The sequence below is a fragment of the Durio zibethinus genome, chromosome 13 (assembly GCF_047325235.1).
Source record: "Durio zibethinus cultivar Kanyao isolate XHJ-2024 chromosome 13, ASM4732523v1, whole genome shotgun sequence".
Classification (NCBI taxonomy): Eukaryota; Viridiplantae; Streptophyta; class Magnoliopsida; order Malvales; family Malvaceae; genus Durio; species Durio zibethinus.
In genome coordinates, this window is record NC_143174.1 from 21,290,740 (window position 1) to 21,309,819 (window position 19,080).

The window sequence follows — 19,080 nt, forward strand, 5'->3', positions numbered from 1 at the left end:
TGAAGATTTGGGGTTATATTCGAATAAAATTAGAGATTAAACTAAAATGAAATGATTGTCACAGATTTTTCAAAATAGTTTGGTTTGTGGTAATCGGTGCAGGTGAGAATTGGCAGTACGTTGATATTATTTTCATGTTATTCTTACCTGCCTTATAACCCTAGGACACTTGGTTTATGTTGAAAACATTGCTGATTTAGTGAAAAAGGTATGATTCCTTGTCAGAATAAAATGTAAGAGGCATTTGCTTATGCGAAGTAATTATTTCAAGCAATCTTTTTCTCTGGACCGATTTGATTGGAAACAAGACCAAGGCTAATCGGGGCAGAACCCGAGATGATGGAAATGATAATACATGACAGGAAGAACTTATATAGCCAAGCTGGCCTAGCAGAATTATGGCAATACATGTACTAATTAATCCGGTAAACAGGAAATGATACATTTGCAATAAGCCAATGAGTTGTTGGAACTTGGTTGATAGGTGGACAAAATTAGTTAGTCTTGGAGGAACTTGTGAACGAGATGTTGCACCTGAGTTCCATATTCTTGCTGCTGATGCTATTGCTCAAATGGCTTTTGAAATAAGCTATAAAGAGGGAAAGAAGATATTTGAACTCCAAAAAAATCAAGCTGTTTCGGTGCTTGAAGCTTTTTATTCCATTTACTTTCCCGGATTTAGGTTCAATTTCTCTGTTTTCTCTGGCATGTTGTTTAGTGCATTTTATCTGAAACAACAATCTAATAATTAGCAGTCCAAGAATATTGTCCTAAATAGAGACTAATGGCTTAAAACAATTCGTATATTCATACATTCACTGTTGTTGATTAAATTTGTGCTTCAGGGTTTGATTAATTGTGTATCTGTTTTGGTCTTACAGATGCATAACCACAAGAAAGAACAAAAGAAGATACTATATAGACAAATCACAAATGAGACGAAAACGAACATTATGGAATATATTCTGGCTGTGGTGATTCTCACTTCTTACACCAATTTTTACTTGCAGTGGCCTAATTCCAAAGAATTTATGAAGCCAGAGGTGCTCTTGGCATAATATAATTTCCATCTTTTCCTTGTAATTTCAAGGCCAATAAAACTGCTAGTAGAATTAATCAGTTAGTGAATCTACAGGTTTATGATTAGTTACCCTTATGACCTTGATAATTGAAAACAAAGTCGAAGGCACAATCCAATGTATTTACTTTTATTTTTCACAGATAAATTATCCAGACAGAGCCTGCTGAACCTCAAAACTACAGCAAATGCCCTCTGAAAGTTCATGCTTATCAAATTCAAGAACTATCATTGAACAGGGAAAAATGCATACAAGTTGAAGGTTATCCGATACTAAAATCAGAGATCAGACGGGTCCAGTTCATTCAAAACTTGAGTTTGATAAGACTTGAAGATCTCAATGGTGGGAAATACTTGAAATTTTGCGGGTTCAACATGTTTGCATTGTTGGAGATCACTCTTTCATGACTTGATTGCAAGGAGAAGATAATGGGTTTGTATCAAATAAAAAAGGCCATTCCATTTCTGGGAATATGCCTTTTTCACATGGTACAAAGAATAAAGCAGGCCATAAGCTGAAGATAAGCCATCATAGCAATTGCTCCAAGGACTGATTAATGAAGTGGAAAGTTCAAATTCTAAATCATTGTGATGAAATACTATTGTGATTGGCTATGTCATTGGGACCTAGGCATAGGACAAAATCTTACTTATGTTCAGACTTCAATCGAAGATTACTCATTCTTTTTATATTTGAGACTATCAAGATTTGAACCATGATTATTGGAACTAAGAGTTCAGTACTCTATCGACAACAGACCAGCTGTTGACAAAGATTACCCATTTTTCCAGTTTTCAATCACTACTCTCTTTAGCATATATATGTAACCTGATAAGAAGGGTCCTTATCCAAGCATTTTGTTTTTTCTGTTTCATCCGTTTGGATTGTCTTAAATAGGGTGAAGTTGCTTATCAAAATATTTGTTTCTAGTTTAGTTATAATTGAATTCATTATTAGCAATTCACCAAATAGAGGGAACATTTTGTCAGAATAATCTGCCCAACAGACAACTATGAACATGAACTGTCTATTATGTGGCATAGATTCCACCTTATCTTACATTGTCTAGTTCCTCATATATAACAGCATCAAGGTTTTCCTAACTTTTTGGTTATCTGTAACACTTAAGTTTCAGGTGATTGGCAAATAGAATTTCAGGTAAGATATTACTTCATTTAAAAAATGCAGGCAATATAGAATCAAATAAAGTGTTGTTGTGACACTATGTATGGGAAGACAATATCAGACCGACCCTCATCTTATCAGTTGAATCGCTTCATCCGGTAAATCTGCTACTCTTTAGTCTAGGATTCATGCAATCAAGGAAGAAAATATCCCAATTAAGAGCACTAACACATTGGAAATCAATTGTATGTACACCTAATTAAGTAAACGTGGAAAATAACGACATTGTATACTGTTTGATAATTGGATTCCACTCCATCCGGTCAATACAGGCATTATAAAAGCAGAAGCCATCACCATTCTGCAACATTTCACTTGGTTAACAAGAAAACATGGCTCAAAGAGATGCAACCAATAATAATGAAACTGGCCGTGCCAAATTGTCAATGTTCATATTTCGGGACATTTTAGTCTCGTGTTTGATCAACCACCGAGATAACGTATTGCAACTAAGTTAGATGTTATGATAAAATTCTAAACCACACCAATGACTTAACACTGCTGATTTTTTGTCTTTTTTCAATCTAATGTGTTTTCCGCACACTTCTTGGATAAGCCTCGTGCGATGAGGCAATCAATTGTGGTTTCCAATAAAATCACGAAGTCTCGTGGTAGTAGAGCGGTAAACGAACTGAACATGAATGAACGAATGTTAAATTTGCAGTAGGTTCATTTATTTTTAGAGGTGTTCAATTTATGCGCATTAAAAAAATTGCTTTGTTCATTTATGTTTGTTCATTTTAATAATATATTGTTCACGTTCAGTTCATATTTGTTCAATTAAATTAAACGAATTCGTTCGTAAACATTAAACGAATATATTTTTGAATATATTTACGAATAATAAACAAATCATAATTAAATAAATTTAAATAAATAAATCCTAAACAAAAATAAACAAACCCAAACAAATATAAATAAACCTTAAAATAGCATTAAGATAAAAGATAAAATATAATTTTATTAGTATTATTATAAACAAATAATAAATGAACAAATTTTAAACAAACTTTAAACAAACTTATTCATAAATATAAATGAACCAAATAAATTTTTGTTTGTATTCAGTTCGTTTAATAAATAAATATAAAAGTATTGTTCAAAATCATTTGTTAAGCTTAATAAATGAACAAAAACCATATATGTTTATAAATAATTTAAAAAAAGTTTTTTTTGTTTACACCATTATATAATAGTTCCCCAAGCTCAACATTACAAAGTTCACGGCTATCTAGCACTTGCTGTTTTCTTTTCCTCCTGCGGCTACAGCAAGGAAAAATGATGAACATGTTTCTCCAGCACTCTCTTTTTTTTCTGTCAAAACCACCATGAATTTTGGATTGAAATTCAAAGGTCCAGTTGACATCCATGCGAAACAAATCTGCATAAATTTATGCAGATGATCATTAAGCCTTACCTGTTAGACATGAAACAGAAGGATTTGAAATTATTAAACAATAGCTCGTCGAAGCATTAAGTCAAGACAGGATTGTTAAAGCTCCCCTGTTGTTTTTTTTTTTCCTTGCCAGCAATTGCCTTTGGAGACTTGCTAAAGCTGATAGGCTTGTAAGTTTGACCCATAATTATTAGTTATTTTTTGGTATTTGAGGTTGTCCAAACCCCGATCATTAGAATCATAATCAATTAAAAGTTCAATACTCTACCGACAGATCACACGACTTATTATAATTAATTATTAGTTATTTGAGAATAGATAATAGTAACACAAGTAAAATATTGATCTTTCCAATCCCAAGTAACTATCACAAGGTATCTTGTTTATATTATTACAAGAAAACACTTTTGTTTAGGAAAGCAAGTTATTTCTTAGCCTTATTGACTTTTTGTATTTGTTCTCATCAAGAAAAGAAGGAAGAAAAAACAGATGTCACAAGATTCTCAACTCCAATATTCAACTGCAAGATTCGTTGCAGCATTCAACCTTAACTATCATGTCTATTATCTAACTTCGAAAAGATGATATCTTAGCAAGATTGATATCCCACGAAATCTATCAGCAATATGGTCAAATATCAACAGATTTAGAATTCTTTAGGCGTGACGAGCCAATTTGCTAACTTATATGTGAGATCGTAAAAACTTGAGTTGCTCTTGTTTTAATTAGGATGACCATGAAACTATATATCTCGTTTTCAAATTGATTCATGTGGCCTAATCTTTGCGTCAGAATATCAGATTACGCATGGGAGAATATCTTTGAAAGTTGAAACAAATGAATGTTCCAAAAACTTGTACCTAAATAATCTAAAATAATACAAGAGATCGAATTTCTTCACAAAATCATGTGGGACAATAGAATTTGAGCACGTCTTTTCTTCTGAGATAAGTATAAAATCATCTTGATCGTAGTCGAATCGATTTCGATTGCATGGCCTCATGCTTAATCTTTCTTTGCATCAGGACAGATATCAGATTACACGCAAGAGAGAAGACCTTTCAAACTAATTAAAGTCGGAAAACAACTAATAACAAATCTCAAAACCAATTTGTCAATGCCTAATGGAGTAATTAACCAAATAAAATTAGAACATATATTTAGTATATACTATGTTCATTGTAAGAAAATTATATACGTATAGGCTATGTTCAGGCCCTCAAATCCAAAAATGAAAGTGAAGGATAGGGCAAAATCCTAACAGACTCAATTGTTATAAAAGAAACTTAGTTTCTTGTAATAATCTCATGATATGAAAAGGTAATTAAGTTGCAGATAAGTCAAGTGCTTAATGTAATTTATTACCCTTTGTTTGAGGCAAGTCGACGTCAAAAAGAAGGAATTTTGTTCCTAACAAAGCATGATAAGCAGAAATAAGAGCCGCCTTCGAACAAGTCTCAATCAGAAGAAGCAGTAATAATATGTGGAAGACAAGGCAAGGCAAGGCAAGGCAAAACAGGCCGTTGGAATGCAAGTGACGCTGTCAATTGAAATCATACAAAAGGCATTGCAAAACCGGGGCACAAGATTAACCCGAAGAAAATCAATTAGGCAAAGGAAGCAAACAAGTTTGGTATCATTGGTGGGCCCTCAAACCAAATCAAGAGTTTAGATTGCTTTTTACATAGGATAGGTATAGCCTATAAGAAAAGGGGAGGAAGTCTTGATTCAAAACCAAGACTTTTATGTTCTTTTAAGAGCTCTTTAGTCACTAAACCAAAGAGCTAAGGATAACTAAGATTACCTTTGAATTTAATAATGGATTGTTTCGTGACAGTTACTTGTTTTAGGATGTGGATGGTCAAAATATTGAATGAAAAAAAAAAAAAAAAAAGGCGAAAGTACTAAGCTACCTTTGCTTTTCCTAAGATAAAACGCAAAGAGAATTGCAAGTGGAAGTATTATTGTAGTAAAAGGCTAGCATTAATGAGCAAATATAAATTTTTATAAATTTTTAAAATAAGTATTAAAAAAATAAATTTTCTTATAACATCGTATGATTTATAAGAGTATATAAAATCTATTTTTTTATAGACTATATAGTTAGTGTGAACAAAATAAATAATTTAACCTTTCGAATACTTTTACAAAATATTTTTGAGGGAGAAAAGATTGTTTATACTTTATAATATTTTATAAAAAGATTTTGGTTAAAATATGAAAAAAAAAATGTTTATAAAGTATTCATATCTATTTAACTAAACCCTTATATTATTATTATATTTAAATAAACCCCTTAATTTCATTTTTTTCATTATCTAAGCCCTTTTGTAATTAAATTAATGATTAGCATATTTTAAAAAGCAAAAATATACACATTACAGAAAATATGTAAAAATGAGAAATTTTCAAAAAATAGTGGTTCGACAAAACTTTTTTAATTGGTACTATGTTTAAAAATAATTATTAAAAAAATAAAACTAATATATAAAATTAATAAAAAAAATAAAAATTACTTTTATGACCTTAATATTCAATGAGTGTTAGTTGAAGATTATAAGTGATTGTCATGTATATAAGTAAACAAAATATATATACATTTAATCAAATAATATGTACTTTAGAAGTCATAAAAGTAATTTTTATTTTTTATTTATTTTGCTTTTGGACATTTTTTTACTAATTATTTTTTATAATAATTGTAGACACCCCCATTTTGTCAGTGATTTTTCTAGGACGAAAGTGAGCTTCGGTCAAAAATTAGGCCAGATTGAGAAACTTTTGGCCTAATAGAAAATCTTTAATTTAATTTTATTATTATTTTTTTTGTTTTAGAAAGTTAAAAAAAAAAAGAGTCTAAACTAAAAAAAAAAAAGGAAATGAAATTAGAAAACTTTTCCAAAAATCATGTGTGTGTAATTGGAAACAAAATTAGCTTCAATCAAATGAAATCAAAATCCCTAAATCAAAGGAAGTTAAGATCGGATCTGTTGGTGATAGATCTAATCTCAATCATTCAAGGAAAATCCCTAAAATTACTATCAAAAGTTCTATAAATTACATTCCAACACACATACAATAAGGGGACAAAAAACTTTTGAGGAAAGTTTTTACAAAAAAATAAAAGTTGCTTAGGTAAACGGGATTCTGGTTGTGTGAGTTTTGGGTTGGATTTGTTCTTTAAGGTTTCTAAAATCAATATTGAATTTTTTGGAGTTTTTAAAATTGGGGAGAATACAGGGAAAAATATATAAAAAGGATAAAAGCTTTTTATTTTTTTTTTTGGGAATTAGATTTGGTTTTTAGGTTTTCGTTTTTGAATCTGTCATTTTTCTAAGGTTTGGATCTCTAAGAATTTTAGACGAAGGTTCAAACTTAAGTATAAGTTGATTTTTGGGTTGTAGAGGTGTTCTTAGGGTTTCTATTTCCTAGGTTTGCAGTTTATGGGATTTGTTGGGTTTTTCTGAGATTTTATGGTTGAAGTTTGAATTTTTTGACCAAGGTCAGAGTAGTCAAAAGGTGACAAAGGTGGCCAAATTCTAGGTTCATCTAAAAAACTTTGAAGATTCCAACAACTAGATGAATTTTTTAGTGTCGAAATCCGAAAAATTTGGCCCAAGTTCTTGGTCAATTGAATTTTTTATTGAATGTCTAAAAAAAGTCTGAGAAAACTCCAGCTAAAGAGAGAGAGAGCACCGAGCTATTTGTGGAAGTTAATTTTTTTTTTTACTATTATAGTAAATCCAAACAACGTCATTTTAGCCAACCTTTTGACCAGTGTGTGAACCCGACTGACTTACATGCCTGCCCACTTCTGACCCAACCCATAGTATAGGTTTTTTTATTTTTGATTTTATTTTATTTTACTTTTGTTTTGGTTTTTTATCTATTTGTTTTATTTTTTTATGTTTGGTTTTTGCTTATTATGCTAATTAAGTGGTTAAATTCAAGAATGAAAAAAATAAAAAATCTAGAAATTTTATTTGGTGTTAATTTTTGCATGAATTTAATTACATAACTATTAATATTTATTTGCATGATTAGTATAGGATTAATATATTTATTTGTGTATTTATTTATGTGATTGCATGATTATTTAATTATGTGATATATTATATTACTACGTGATAATTTTTTTTATTTTAATTAATTTTTTCATCTTACAAAACTATTGGAAGATTTGCATCTTAAATTAAATTTTATCAAACTATTGGAAGATTTAATGCATCTTTTAAAAATAATTTTACAATAAAATCTCACCAAATTATTAAGAGATCTGCATCAAAGTAAATCTTACTAAACTATTAGAACAAGATAGAAGAATGGAACCAGATAATGTGAGCCATGTTGAAAAATTGAAAAAAGCTCAAGAAAAAATTAAGGGAAAACTTAGCAAGATCCTTAAAGCTTTGGATGAGCTAAACAAGGGAAAGACGATAAAGGAAGATGTACCATATAAATTTTTTGATCCACTATATCTTCTAGGTTATGGCCCACCTCAAGCTCAGTCCACTCCAAGCTTACCATTATAATAATTTACATTTTCAATAGGCTATACTCTCATAAAAATACCGCCTGCACCTAGCAAAAGGAATGTTCCAAGCTCCAACAACCTTATCTTTACGGAAAAGGCAGTTAAACCCATTCAAGTTCCTAATTTGTTCCAAAAGAGAAATTGAAAATGCATGAGGCTTTGAAAGATTCAAAAGCTGATTACAAGATAAACATGCTCGATGAAAGATTGTAAGCTATTGAAAGGATAAATTTTTATGGCTCCATATGTGCTACTAGCCTTTGTTTGGTCCCAGATATTGTGATTCTTTGAAATTTAAAGTTTTAAAGTTTGAAAAGTATAATAGTACTAAGTGTTCGATAACTCATGTCACTATGTACTGTTGAAAGATGACAGCTTACGTCTATAATAAAATGCTACTCATGCATATATTCCAAGGCAGTTTAACTCATTCTGTTGCAAGATGATATGTTCAATTAGACAAGACCTACATCCAATCATAAAAAGATTTTACCTGTTTATTCATTAATCAATACTGTTATGTTATATAATGGCTCATGATCATTTTTCTTTACAAGCATAAAGAAAAAGGTAATAGAGTCCTTCAAAAAATATACCCAACAGTGGAGGGATATGATTGCTCAAGTTCAACCTCTTTTGACTAAAAAAAATAATGGTCTTATTTGTAAACACTCTAAAGGCATCTTATTATGAGAAGAAAATAGGAAACACTATAAAGAACTTTGTTGATATGGTGATCTCATGGAAGATTATTGAAAATGCAATCAAGAGTGGCAAGCTTGAGGGATGAGAGGTTAGCAATGCCAAACAAGGTGGAATACTTGAGAAAAAAGAAGCTAAAACCCAAGCGATAAATTTTGAGGGGTAACAATTTAGAGTTTATGTTTCATATCCATCACTTGATCATCTTGCTTATTACTCTACAATTAACAATATTGCACCAGTTCCTTACCAGGCTCATTATCCAATCATGAATAACATCTACCCAAGCTCTTATCAACCAACTTTTCAAGCACCGATGTATGGGCCTAATCCTATCACTACACTAGTTCTAAGGCCTAATAATCAAACGAGTGATTTGAGAAAATCCAGGGGTAATCAAGAAAGAGCTCGCATTGATCCCATCCTCATAATCTATATTAAACTATTTTTAAAATTGATCAAGAATGATATAGTATCCTCAGTCCATTTAAAACCATTAAAGACACCCTATCCCAAATGGTATAATTAAAGAAAAACCAATAAATTTTACAATTTTTAATTTTGATTACCATGCAGAAATTAAAGATGATGGTTACTGTGATAATCATGTGTTTAACTGCTTGATGACCAATACAAATGTTGGAATAAATCCCATCTTGGTAAACAATTGCATATAAACTACTACCATAAATTACAATATAATTTTACTAAAGAATAAAAACTAAATGAACCATGCATTCAAAATATATACTAAGAATTTTTTTTTCATGTTATATATAGAAAAAATACCAGCTTCTTTCCATAAGTATTTCTCATATGAATATACTTTAATTACCTTACTAATTTCTAAAGAAAACAAATCCTAGACTATCCGTTACAATGCTCAAAACAAATCATTCACAGAATGATGGAAGAAATTTATCATTGATAACCATTTGAAGATCAGTGATTATTGTCTTTTTAGCATGATTAAAACCAACAATTTCAATATTGTTATCTATCCTGATTATGAATAGTCTTTTTCATTGTTATCCTGTAAACTTTAACTGTTATCTTATATATTCATGATTTTTAGAATATTTTACCCATCTTTATACTATAAATCTCATCATTTTAATAACTTCAATCAATACCACAATATAGTGTGAGCATCTCCCTAATAAAAAAATAAAAATAGATTGAATTAATTTAGATATACCAAAATGACAGCATAGTCCTTGTCTTTTGGACCATTATGCCCCCCTTCTTTGTTTATAAAAGAAAAAATGTGAAAAAATTAGTAAAAGCCATTAAAGAAAACCGAAAATGGAGGCAAATTTGTCGTCCTTCTCCCTAGTTGCCAAATACATGAATACAAAATGATGCTATCTGAATTGATAAATCAATAACAAAATTTTATTGGTACTAAAATTCCCTTTTATCTTTAAGGAAATGTAAAATATGACTACCTAGCTAGTATGCTAAAACATTTTTCTCTCAAAATAATAAAATTTAATGCTTGATACATTGTCGATATAAAATTCTAATTATATAAACGGTATTAAAAGGAAAACACATGCTGTTTAGGTATATTTAAAAAATAAAAAAAAAATTAATTAAAAAAATGTGACATGTGTCACCTTTTTAATCTTGTTTATATCATTAAAATTTTACATTGATAATATATCAAATACTAACTCAAAGAATAATTAGACTAAAAGAAAAAAGAAAAAAAAAAGCCTTCTTTCACTAAAATTAACATATAAGAAAAACTAATAGTTTAAGCTTTAAACATCAATTAATTCTCTTGTACTAGTTAATTAATTGACTAGAAGAATTGTCGTTGCAAAAAGCTATCCAAATCTTGGAATTTTGGGATATTTGATTTGTTCTTTTAAGGAGTAATGGAATGCCACGGATTCTCTTGTCTCCCTTCATTTTTATTTTATTTTATTTTTTATTAATATGATCAAGGATATATTCAAATTTTGTCAAGGTTTAATTTTTTTTTTATCAAATAATTCTAAGGGTGTATTTCTTCACATCAATCTAATATATTCAAGATTTTATTCATGAAGTGCTTTCTACGAAGATTAAACTCAAATTGACAAATATATATATATATATATATATATATTTCTTCATTTACTAACTGAGTTAATATGTCATGGTTCTTTGCCTAGCTTTTTATTTATCTTATAAGATAGTAGCCATACAAATGTTACAAGTTGATGCACTTGGTTTTTTTTTTTTTTTTTTTCCCAAATCATCATAAAAGTGAAAACATTACTAGTGGAGTGAATTAAATGTTGTGCCTTGGCCATTAGGATTCAACGATTTCGCCTACTCCCTATCTGTCATAATTTCAATGGAGAGAAAAATAACTAGAAATAAAAAGGAGCAGTTAGATGCTTGAATTGTTTCGCTGCAAATATTTATTAATATGTCTGATTGTGAGGAAAATTTATTTGAATTAAAAATTTGATAAATCGTATAATTATTGACAGGGATATGTATAAATATATATTTTAAGATTAATTATTTTATTATTTTAAAAAAATATTTTTATTTAATATATATTTTTACTAAATTAAAAAATATAATATATTAATTTCAAATTTCTTTTCATACATCACATTAACATTAACAAATGCTTATAAACATTATTTAAACATTTCCCTTAATTAATTAAAAATTATATATATATATATATATGGAATAGCCAAGGAGCTCTTCGGTTATGCTTAGGGTCACCGAATAGTTAGTTAATTTTGTTGTATAATTTAAGAATTAAGATTGATTTTTGCAGCCGGCTTAAAATAAAATATTCAGAAGATAGATTCCAAGAGAGTTTTTTTTTTTTTTTTTTTTTCTAGCCGGCTTTGAATTAAAAATGATTTCTTGTTTTCCCCCCCACCCCCTAAAAAATTATCAATTTGATTGACTAAGTTTTCATAATAACTCATCCATCAAATTTTTTAGCATTTCCATAACTAAAAATTTATTTGACTAAACTAAAATTAATCTAAAATTTTTCAATGGGTTTCATGAATCTTTTTTTTTTTCCTTTCCACTCCTCCCTTGCAGCCTCAATGTACTCTTTTAGTAGTTCAAATGTTGCACTCATTTTAATTGAATCATTCTTTTTTTTAATTTTTGTTGCCACAATTTTAAAAAATTCTTTGAGTCGTAACTCTAACCTGTGCTTCTGTTGAGTGTTGACTCATTAAATTTTCAACCATAAATAATTAATAAAGAATAATATATCAATTAATTCATTGACTTATAGCTCTAACTTATCAAATCGTGCTTGCCTAGTTTAAATTTTATATGGCCATTATGTAAAAACCAACTTATATTGAAAAATTATCTTAATTATTAATTATAAATTTTAAAAATGTTAAGAACAAAAATAGATGTAATAAAAAAAAATTTGTGTACAAAACAAGAGATAGCATGAACCTCTTGTAAGAAAAAGGATGAAATTCATTATTCTAGAAATGACTGTTAATTTTCTAACATATTTATCATAACGTATAATTAAAACCAAGCAGTAATCGGCATAGTTCGAGATAATGCCTCAATCTATTGCTCGAAAGTATTGCTAACTTTTATCATTTTTTTTAAAGATAATTATGAAAAGATTTTGAGAATTAAATAAGCAATTAATCATTAATTTAAAGTGTTATCTAAAATCAATTACAATAAATTATAATCTTTAATATTTAACTCATTATTATATTTTTGCCATCAAAAACAAAATATTTCATATATTGTTTAGATTACAAATCCTTCCTATTTAAAATTTCAGGGCTATAAGTTTCTAATGACCACAAATGCAATTATTAAAAATATTTGTTCCAAAATGTATATGATCTTTTTCATTTAATTTTAAAAAATAAAATACTACTAGAAGTAAATAGCATGAAAGATTGTTACATCCCAAGGGAAAAAATTTTCACAGCATAATAATGCATATCCTGATCAATTCAATTTAAGACCTTTCCATATCAGATACATCAGTTAACAGAAAAAATTTCATGTTTTACCGAACGTTGCATTCAACAAAAATGACTGTAGATTTTTATTTCTAAGATTACAATTAAAAATAAAAAATATTAAAAACGAGGTGAAGGTATACACTGAGACCAAACTTTTATTAGAATTTGAAAGCCTTGATTTCGAATCAAATGTTTTTTTTATTTATATTAAAAATTTATCTTTCTAAAATAAGAAAAACTTTTATTAGTACTTTCTATTTATTTTTTTTCCATTAAATTAAAGTGGCAGACAGTGTGCCGATAGGATAATAACGTCAACCAAAGGCATTGAAACTTGTGCTGACGTCATCCATTTTTGTTCCTAAATTAAAAATTGATCTTTTTTTTTTAATTCCAAAAACATTCCTTTGACCCCCTCCCAAAAAAAAACACACCAAAACCTTCACCAATTTCAGCAGTATGTAAGCCATCCCTCCCTCCCATGCCCACCACAGAGATTTAGACACCACTCTAATACCTTTGTATTTTCATTTCTTTCGTTTTTGTGAAAATAAAAAATAAAAAAAGAGAAGAACAGACAGAAACTGAAAGAGGAAAACTGAAAACAGTTACCGGTGATATACCCATTTCCAACAGCCTACAAAGATGATAGCTTGCTTGGGACGAATCGTACACGGCAGTGACGCCGAGTCCAAACCCGGCGACGATGTTTCCAGCATATCTAAATCCCTAGACCTCCAAGGCAGCATCGACAGCTTTGATATTAACGGCGTAGCCTGTAAAGATTTCGGTGGTCTTTATTCGGTTAAGCCGTTAGCTTTAATTAAACCGTTTGGAGCCGAGGATATAGTTCGGGTCGTTAAGGCCGCGTCGCGAACTTCTCATCTCACGGTTGCGGCCAGGGGTAACGGCCACTCAATCAACGGTCAAGCGATGGCTGATGAAGGACTCGTCATAGACATGCGTTCGACGGAGGGAAACCATTTCAAATTCTTGACCATCAATGGCTCTCCTTATATCGATGTCTCCGGAGGGGCATTATGGGAAGACGTCTTGACACGGTGCGTGTCGAGGTTTGGTTTGGCTCCAAGGTCGTGGACCGATTACCTGAGCTTGACGGTGGGTGGGACTTTATCAAACGCGGGCGTTAGTGGGCAAGCCTTCCGTCATGGTCCCCAAACATCGAACGTCACAGAATTGGAAGTTGTAACTGGAAAAGGAGAAATAACGGTTTGCTCCGAAATCCAAAACTCCGAACTCTTTTTTGGAGTCCTCGGTGGGCTTGGTCAATTCGGTATTATTACCCGAGCAAGGGTTAAGCTGCAGCCAGCTCCGGACATGGTGTGTATTTTACTATTTTAACCCAAAAAAATGTATTTTTGTTGTTGATTTTCAGAAATTCTACATTTTTAAAGTGCATGAGACATGAGTGACACGATGAAGCTACGTAATTTTGGTTTTTTTAAAGGTTGGTTTTTTTTTTCCTGTGATTAGGTAAGATGGATAAGGGTAGTGTATTCCGAGTTTGAGGAATTTTCTCGGGATGCTGAGTTTCTGGTTTCTCAGAAAGAAGGTGAGTCGTTTGATTACGTAGAAGGGTTCGTATTCTCCAATAATGACGACCCGATTAATGGTTGGCCATCCGTGCCATTGGACCCAGACCATGGCTTCAACCCTGTTCGCATCCCTAAAACTGCTGGCTCAGTCCTATACTGCCTCGAAGTGGCTTTCCATTACCGCAACTGTGACCACCGTTCAACTGTAGATACGGTAATTATTTTTTCTTTTTTTTTTTGGCTTAATAATCCCCTGTATTAACATATCAAGATAGAACCTTAATTTGGTAACCATCAATGAGTGATAAGAAAAAGAAATGGAGGAAATGGAGTTTTGCGCCGGAATTGGAAACTGTGGAGCACACACACATATATATTGATCATGCATAATGGGGATCACATATATATTTTGTGTTACACTGATGACTAAATTTTGGCGTAGGTGTTGCTAAGTGGGTCCCTTATAAAGCTGTTGACCACGAACAAAAAAGTGAGTCTTACCATCAACCATGTTCCCACCGGACGATGAAAAAAAAAAGTGAAAGAAATATCAGAGCTTTCCTTGCACCGTTGCCTACCCTAGCGACGGAGGAGGGGGTTATTCTCTTCCTCCATCGTAGCAAGGACAAAAAAATAATGATAAAATAATTCTAAACTATTATATAGTTTGAAAGTTACTATACAGTGAAATGTATCTTCCATTGGATTTTCTGACAAAAAATGTTGTTGAAAGTGCCCATTCTCTTCAGTTTAATTACGAGCATGGGACGGTGCCGTTTGTTCTCTCGTATTTTCATGCTTCAGTCACTTTCGTGAAATCAGGGATTTGTCGATGTTAAAATAGTAACGTTACAGCAGTGGATGTCGTAGATCGCTGACCACTGAGATTTTGGCTTACGTTTCGGTCTTCACAGTTCCACAAATGGCCAAAAAACCCATTAACTTCTTGAATCTGTAATTCACGAATGGCATTTTCTTTTCTCTAATGAAGTGGTGTGATTGCCACTGATTCCCTCTTTATTTTACTTGACGATTCCCCGTGCAGGCAGTAAGCAGACTTCTTGGTCGGCTGGGATTCGTGGACGGGTTGAAGTCCCAGTTGGATGTCAGCTATACGGAGTTCTTATTGCGTGTCAGACAAGCGGAAGAACACGCGAAAGCCAATGGCATTTGGGACAGCCCTCACCCCTGGTTGAACCTCTTCGTCTCCAAATCAGACATCGTTGATTTTGATCGGACTGTGTTTAAAAAGATGGTGAAAGATGGAGTCGGTGGACCCATGCTGATCTACCCTCTTTTGCGAAACAAGTGAGTCTTCCAGTCTTCCCCCTACTTATTTCGTGGATACCGCAATTATATGTCCAAACTGCATGTCTGTCACGTGTGAGATGGACGAGGTTTTCACCAGGAGCTTACACTCTCAACACGTTTCATACGTGGGGTCGTTGGGGCCCACTTGCAATTTTGTTCCTTGTCGTTAACAACACTGAATCACGACCCCTCACACCTAAATCACCCGAGCTTTTTGCTTTGATTTGCCGACTCTCTCACTGAACCAATTTTAAATCGGGTAGTTAAGAATTTTCTTTTTTCCTTTTGCGAATGAGGGTTATATAATAATTTCTACTTCTGCTTCAAGAGTCAAACACATGGGACCCACGATAGAACATCAATCACCAACCAATCCGAAATGCCAGCGGTTGTTGTGCACTCTTAAACTGAGCTCTAACGTACTGGATCACATCCGTACTTGACGTTTTGTTTTTCAGTTTACGTCATGCTAGGTGAGTCTGGTGCAGCGGTGGTGTGTTAACGTAAAAGCAAACGTAGGGGAAAAAAAAAAGACTTTGTGGGAGAAATATATGGCGTGGGCCCCACCATGATAAAAAAAAATTCACTGTCTGAATTGTGTCTAATCAGTCAAGAATTGGGGTATTTTGGTCATTGAGGGTAACTCTTTTCATCGAAAATTAGATTTCCAAGTGAGCTAACTTTCGGTGTCAATCTTGGGCTCTTTGCCCTGGAGAAACGACAAACAAATTTTTCGCCATTCTCTGGCCCGATATTGCACCTACCGTGGGCTGCCTTCGGCCTGCATTTTCTACATGGCTTAGCTAGGAAGAAATATTTGCTACTAGTATTTGCTTTCAGACCTGTCAAAAAAGAAAGAGAGCTAGCCCCATTGGTTTGGTGGCGTAAATTTCAGCCAAGCAACCAAATTTGTTATGCCGCTTCAAATTTGTCCAGAAAAGAAAATAATTTTAGAAATGATGCAAAGCAAAACTGGGATTCTTTTGTCCCAACTTACTCAATTATATATATAGGATAAAATTGCGACCGGTATGCACTCTTGTCTTTGCTTTTCTAAGATATAAATATATATATATATATATAGTTTTTAGTTCAAACTTACATTTCAAATTGGGCATACTAGGCAGAGATATAGAATTTGTTTTCTTTAATAGAATAATGAATAAAAAGAGCAGAGAGAGAATCATTCATTAGTGCTACTTTCATCTTTTTGGATAAAATGGAATAACGGATAGATATATATTTGTTATTCTAACACATGCATGGTTGCTTTCAAATGTTTTTTCAGATGGGATAATCGAATGTCTGTGGCGCTACCGGAAGGTGAGATCTTCTACCTCGTGGCGTTGCTCCGGTTCGTTCCCAAGGGCCCATTGGTTGAAAAATCGGTTGCACAAAACCATGAGATTGTCAAGTGGTGTATCAAAGAGGGTTTGGATTTCAAGCTATACCTCCCTCACTACCAGTCAAAAGAGGATTGGAAACGACACTTTGGGAATCAATGGACAAGATTTGTGGAGAGGAAGGCCAGTTTTGATCCTATGGCCATCCTTGCACCTGGACAAAAAATTTTTACAAGGAGCCATCAATCTTAATGAGTAGGCCATTGTAATTTTTGTTAATTCAGCATACCAAATCGATAATCTTTAATGTTTCTCATTAATTGATGGTCAGGTCAAGTCATGTCAATTTGCATTTGGTAGACAATAAACGTTGGATTATCAATGCAAAGGAAAAAAAGTCTTGATCAGATAATTTGGTTCTTGTTATTTTTGGTTTCTCTTCCCACATTAATCTTCGAAACGAAGAAAAGCCAACAAAAAAAAAATGGACTTGGAACATTTCAACTAGCAAATGATTTGACTAAAAAGCTCCTAAGACTGAAACGTATGACCCTCCTCTAGACTCTATTTTGATTCATCTAACTCCGTCATAGTTGAATTCATGTCATATATGAGATAAATCTCAAGTGGGATTGATGTTTCACTTAAGATAGTAGAAAACATGATACGATTTTAAATTTAATAAAAATTATATATAAATTTTAAAAATTTTAAAAATATATTTTTATTTATTTTTTTGTTGACAAAAATTATAATATATAATTTTCATATAAAATATGATATAAATATATAAATTATCAATATTTTATATAATAAAAATATATAAATTATCAGATTAACTAATCTTTTCAAAACTCTTAAAGAAATAAAAATATGAAACTCTAAAAGGTGTATAATCAATTAGGCTGGGAATTAGTTTGGTATCGGATTCTCTTTTCAAAACAAAAGATCAAAACTCTCTCCAATAGTAATTTTTATAGCTTTTTCCCATCTTTTCCTTAACCATTAGGTTTTCCTTCTTGTTTAACCTCGGGGATTGAATGGAGGTTCATGCAAATCAAATCTACTTTATTTCTTTTTCCATTTCTAGGCTCCTTTTCTTTTCTTTTCTTTTCCTCCATCTTAAAAGCAGAGAAAAGTTAAAATTGGAAGTGGGTTCCATGGCAGCTTTAGACATTAATTATAATATCATGATTTCTTGTAAGATGCACCAACCAATCAATAAAGGTTTCCTCGTTTAATCCCATGCAGAGCATCCTATACGTTCTTTAGGAATCGTGTCATGCACGGACGTATTCCCTTTGGATTAGAATGGTGTTAAAAGGAATGCTCATTTTTACCCTCAGTACTGTACTTTCAACCTGTTTTTCCTGCGTTTTTAATGCTCTAATTGACGAATCAAGCTAGCTATTACTTTTATAAGTTTTATTCATATTATTTTTACCCTGTCGTCATGTGCTATTTCTATTCATGCTATATATCTATTGACAGTAGGAAATCAAGATTACATACAATGATGCATTTCTCTTAAGCACTTCTAGAAATGCTAATCTTGATTTTGAGAAAAATAATTCCAAAATATGACATTGTGTCCTCTGAAAATATACAGTTTTCGAGATGATTTTCTCGAATATATAACATCAATTGATCCTCTACGATAACGTGCATGGGATGCTGCATAGCATGTAAATTAGTAAATTGTTTGCTTTATAAAAAGAATAATATCCCCACACTAGATTTCCCTCGAAAAGAAAAGAAAAAAGAAAATTTCATTGATAGAAAGAAAGAGCCCACTTTGCATGCATTCGAGATTAAGTTTTATCAAAAGTTCATTTGGAGTATTCCCCTTGGATTGATATTTCAAATTTTTTTTTTTCTTTTCATGATTCAAATCTAAAGCCAAAAGCATGGATAATCGGCTTTTCAAGTAATAATCTTTTAATTACTCTCTATGTCCCAAATTATTTGAGTGTCATTGATTTTTATGAAATTTA

At 31.6% G+C, this 19,080-nt stretch overlaps 1 protein-coding gene across 1 annotated transcript; it reads left to right on the forward strand.

The window, feature by feature from the left end:
- Positions 1-13,294: 13,294 nt before the first annotated feature.
- Positions 13,295-17,512, forward strand: LOC111304129 (cytokinin dehydrogenase 7-like). Its single transcript, XM_022900643.2, has 4 exons — positions 13,295-14,217; positions 14,371-14,646; positions 15,478-15,740; positions 17,032-17,512. Exons 1-4 carry the CDS (start codon positions 13,522-13,524, stop codon positions 17,336-17,338), a joined length of 1,542 nt encoding a protein of 513 aa, XP_022756378.2. The 5' UTR covers positions 13,295-13,521; the 3' UTR covers positions 17,339-17,512.
- The last annotated feature ends 1,568 nt before the right edge of the window (positions 17,513-19,080 follow it).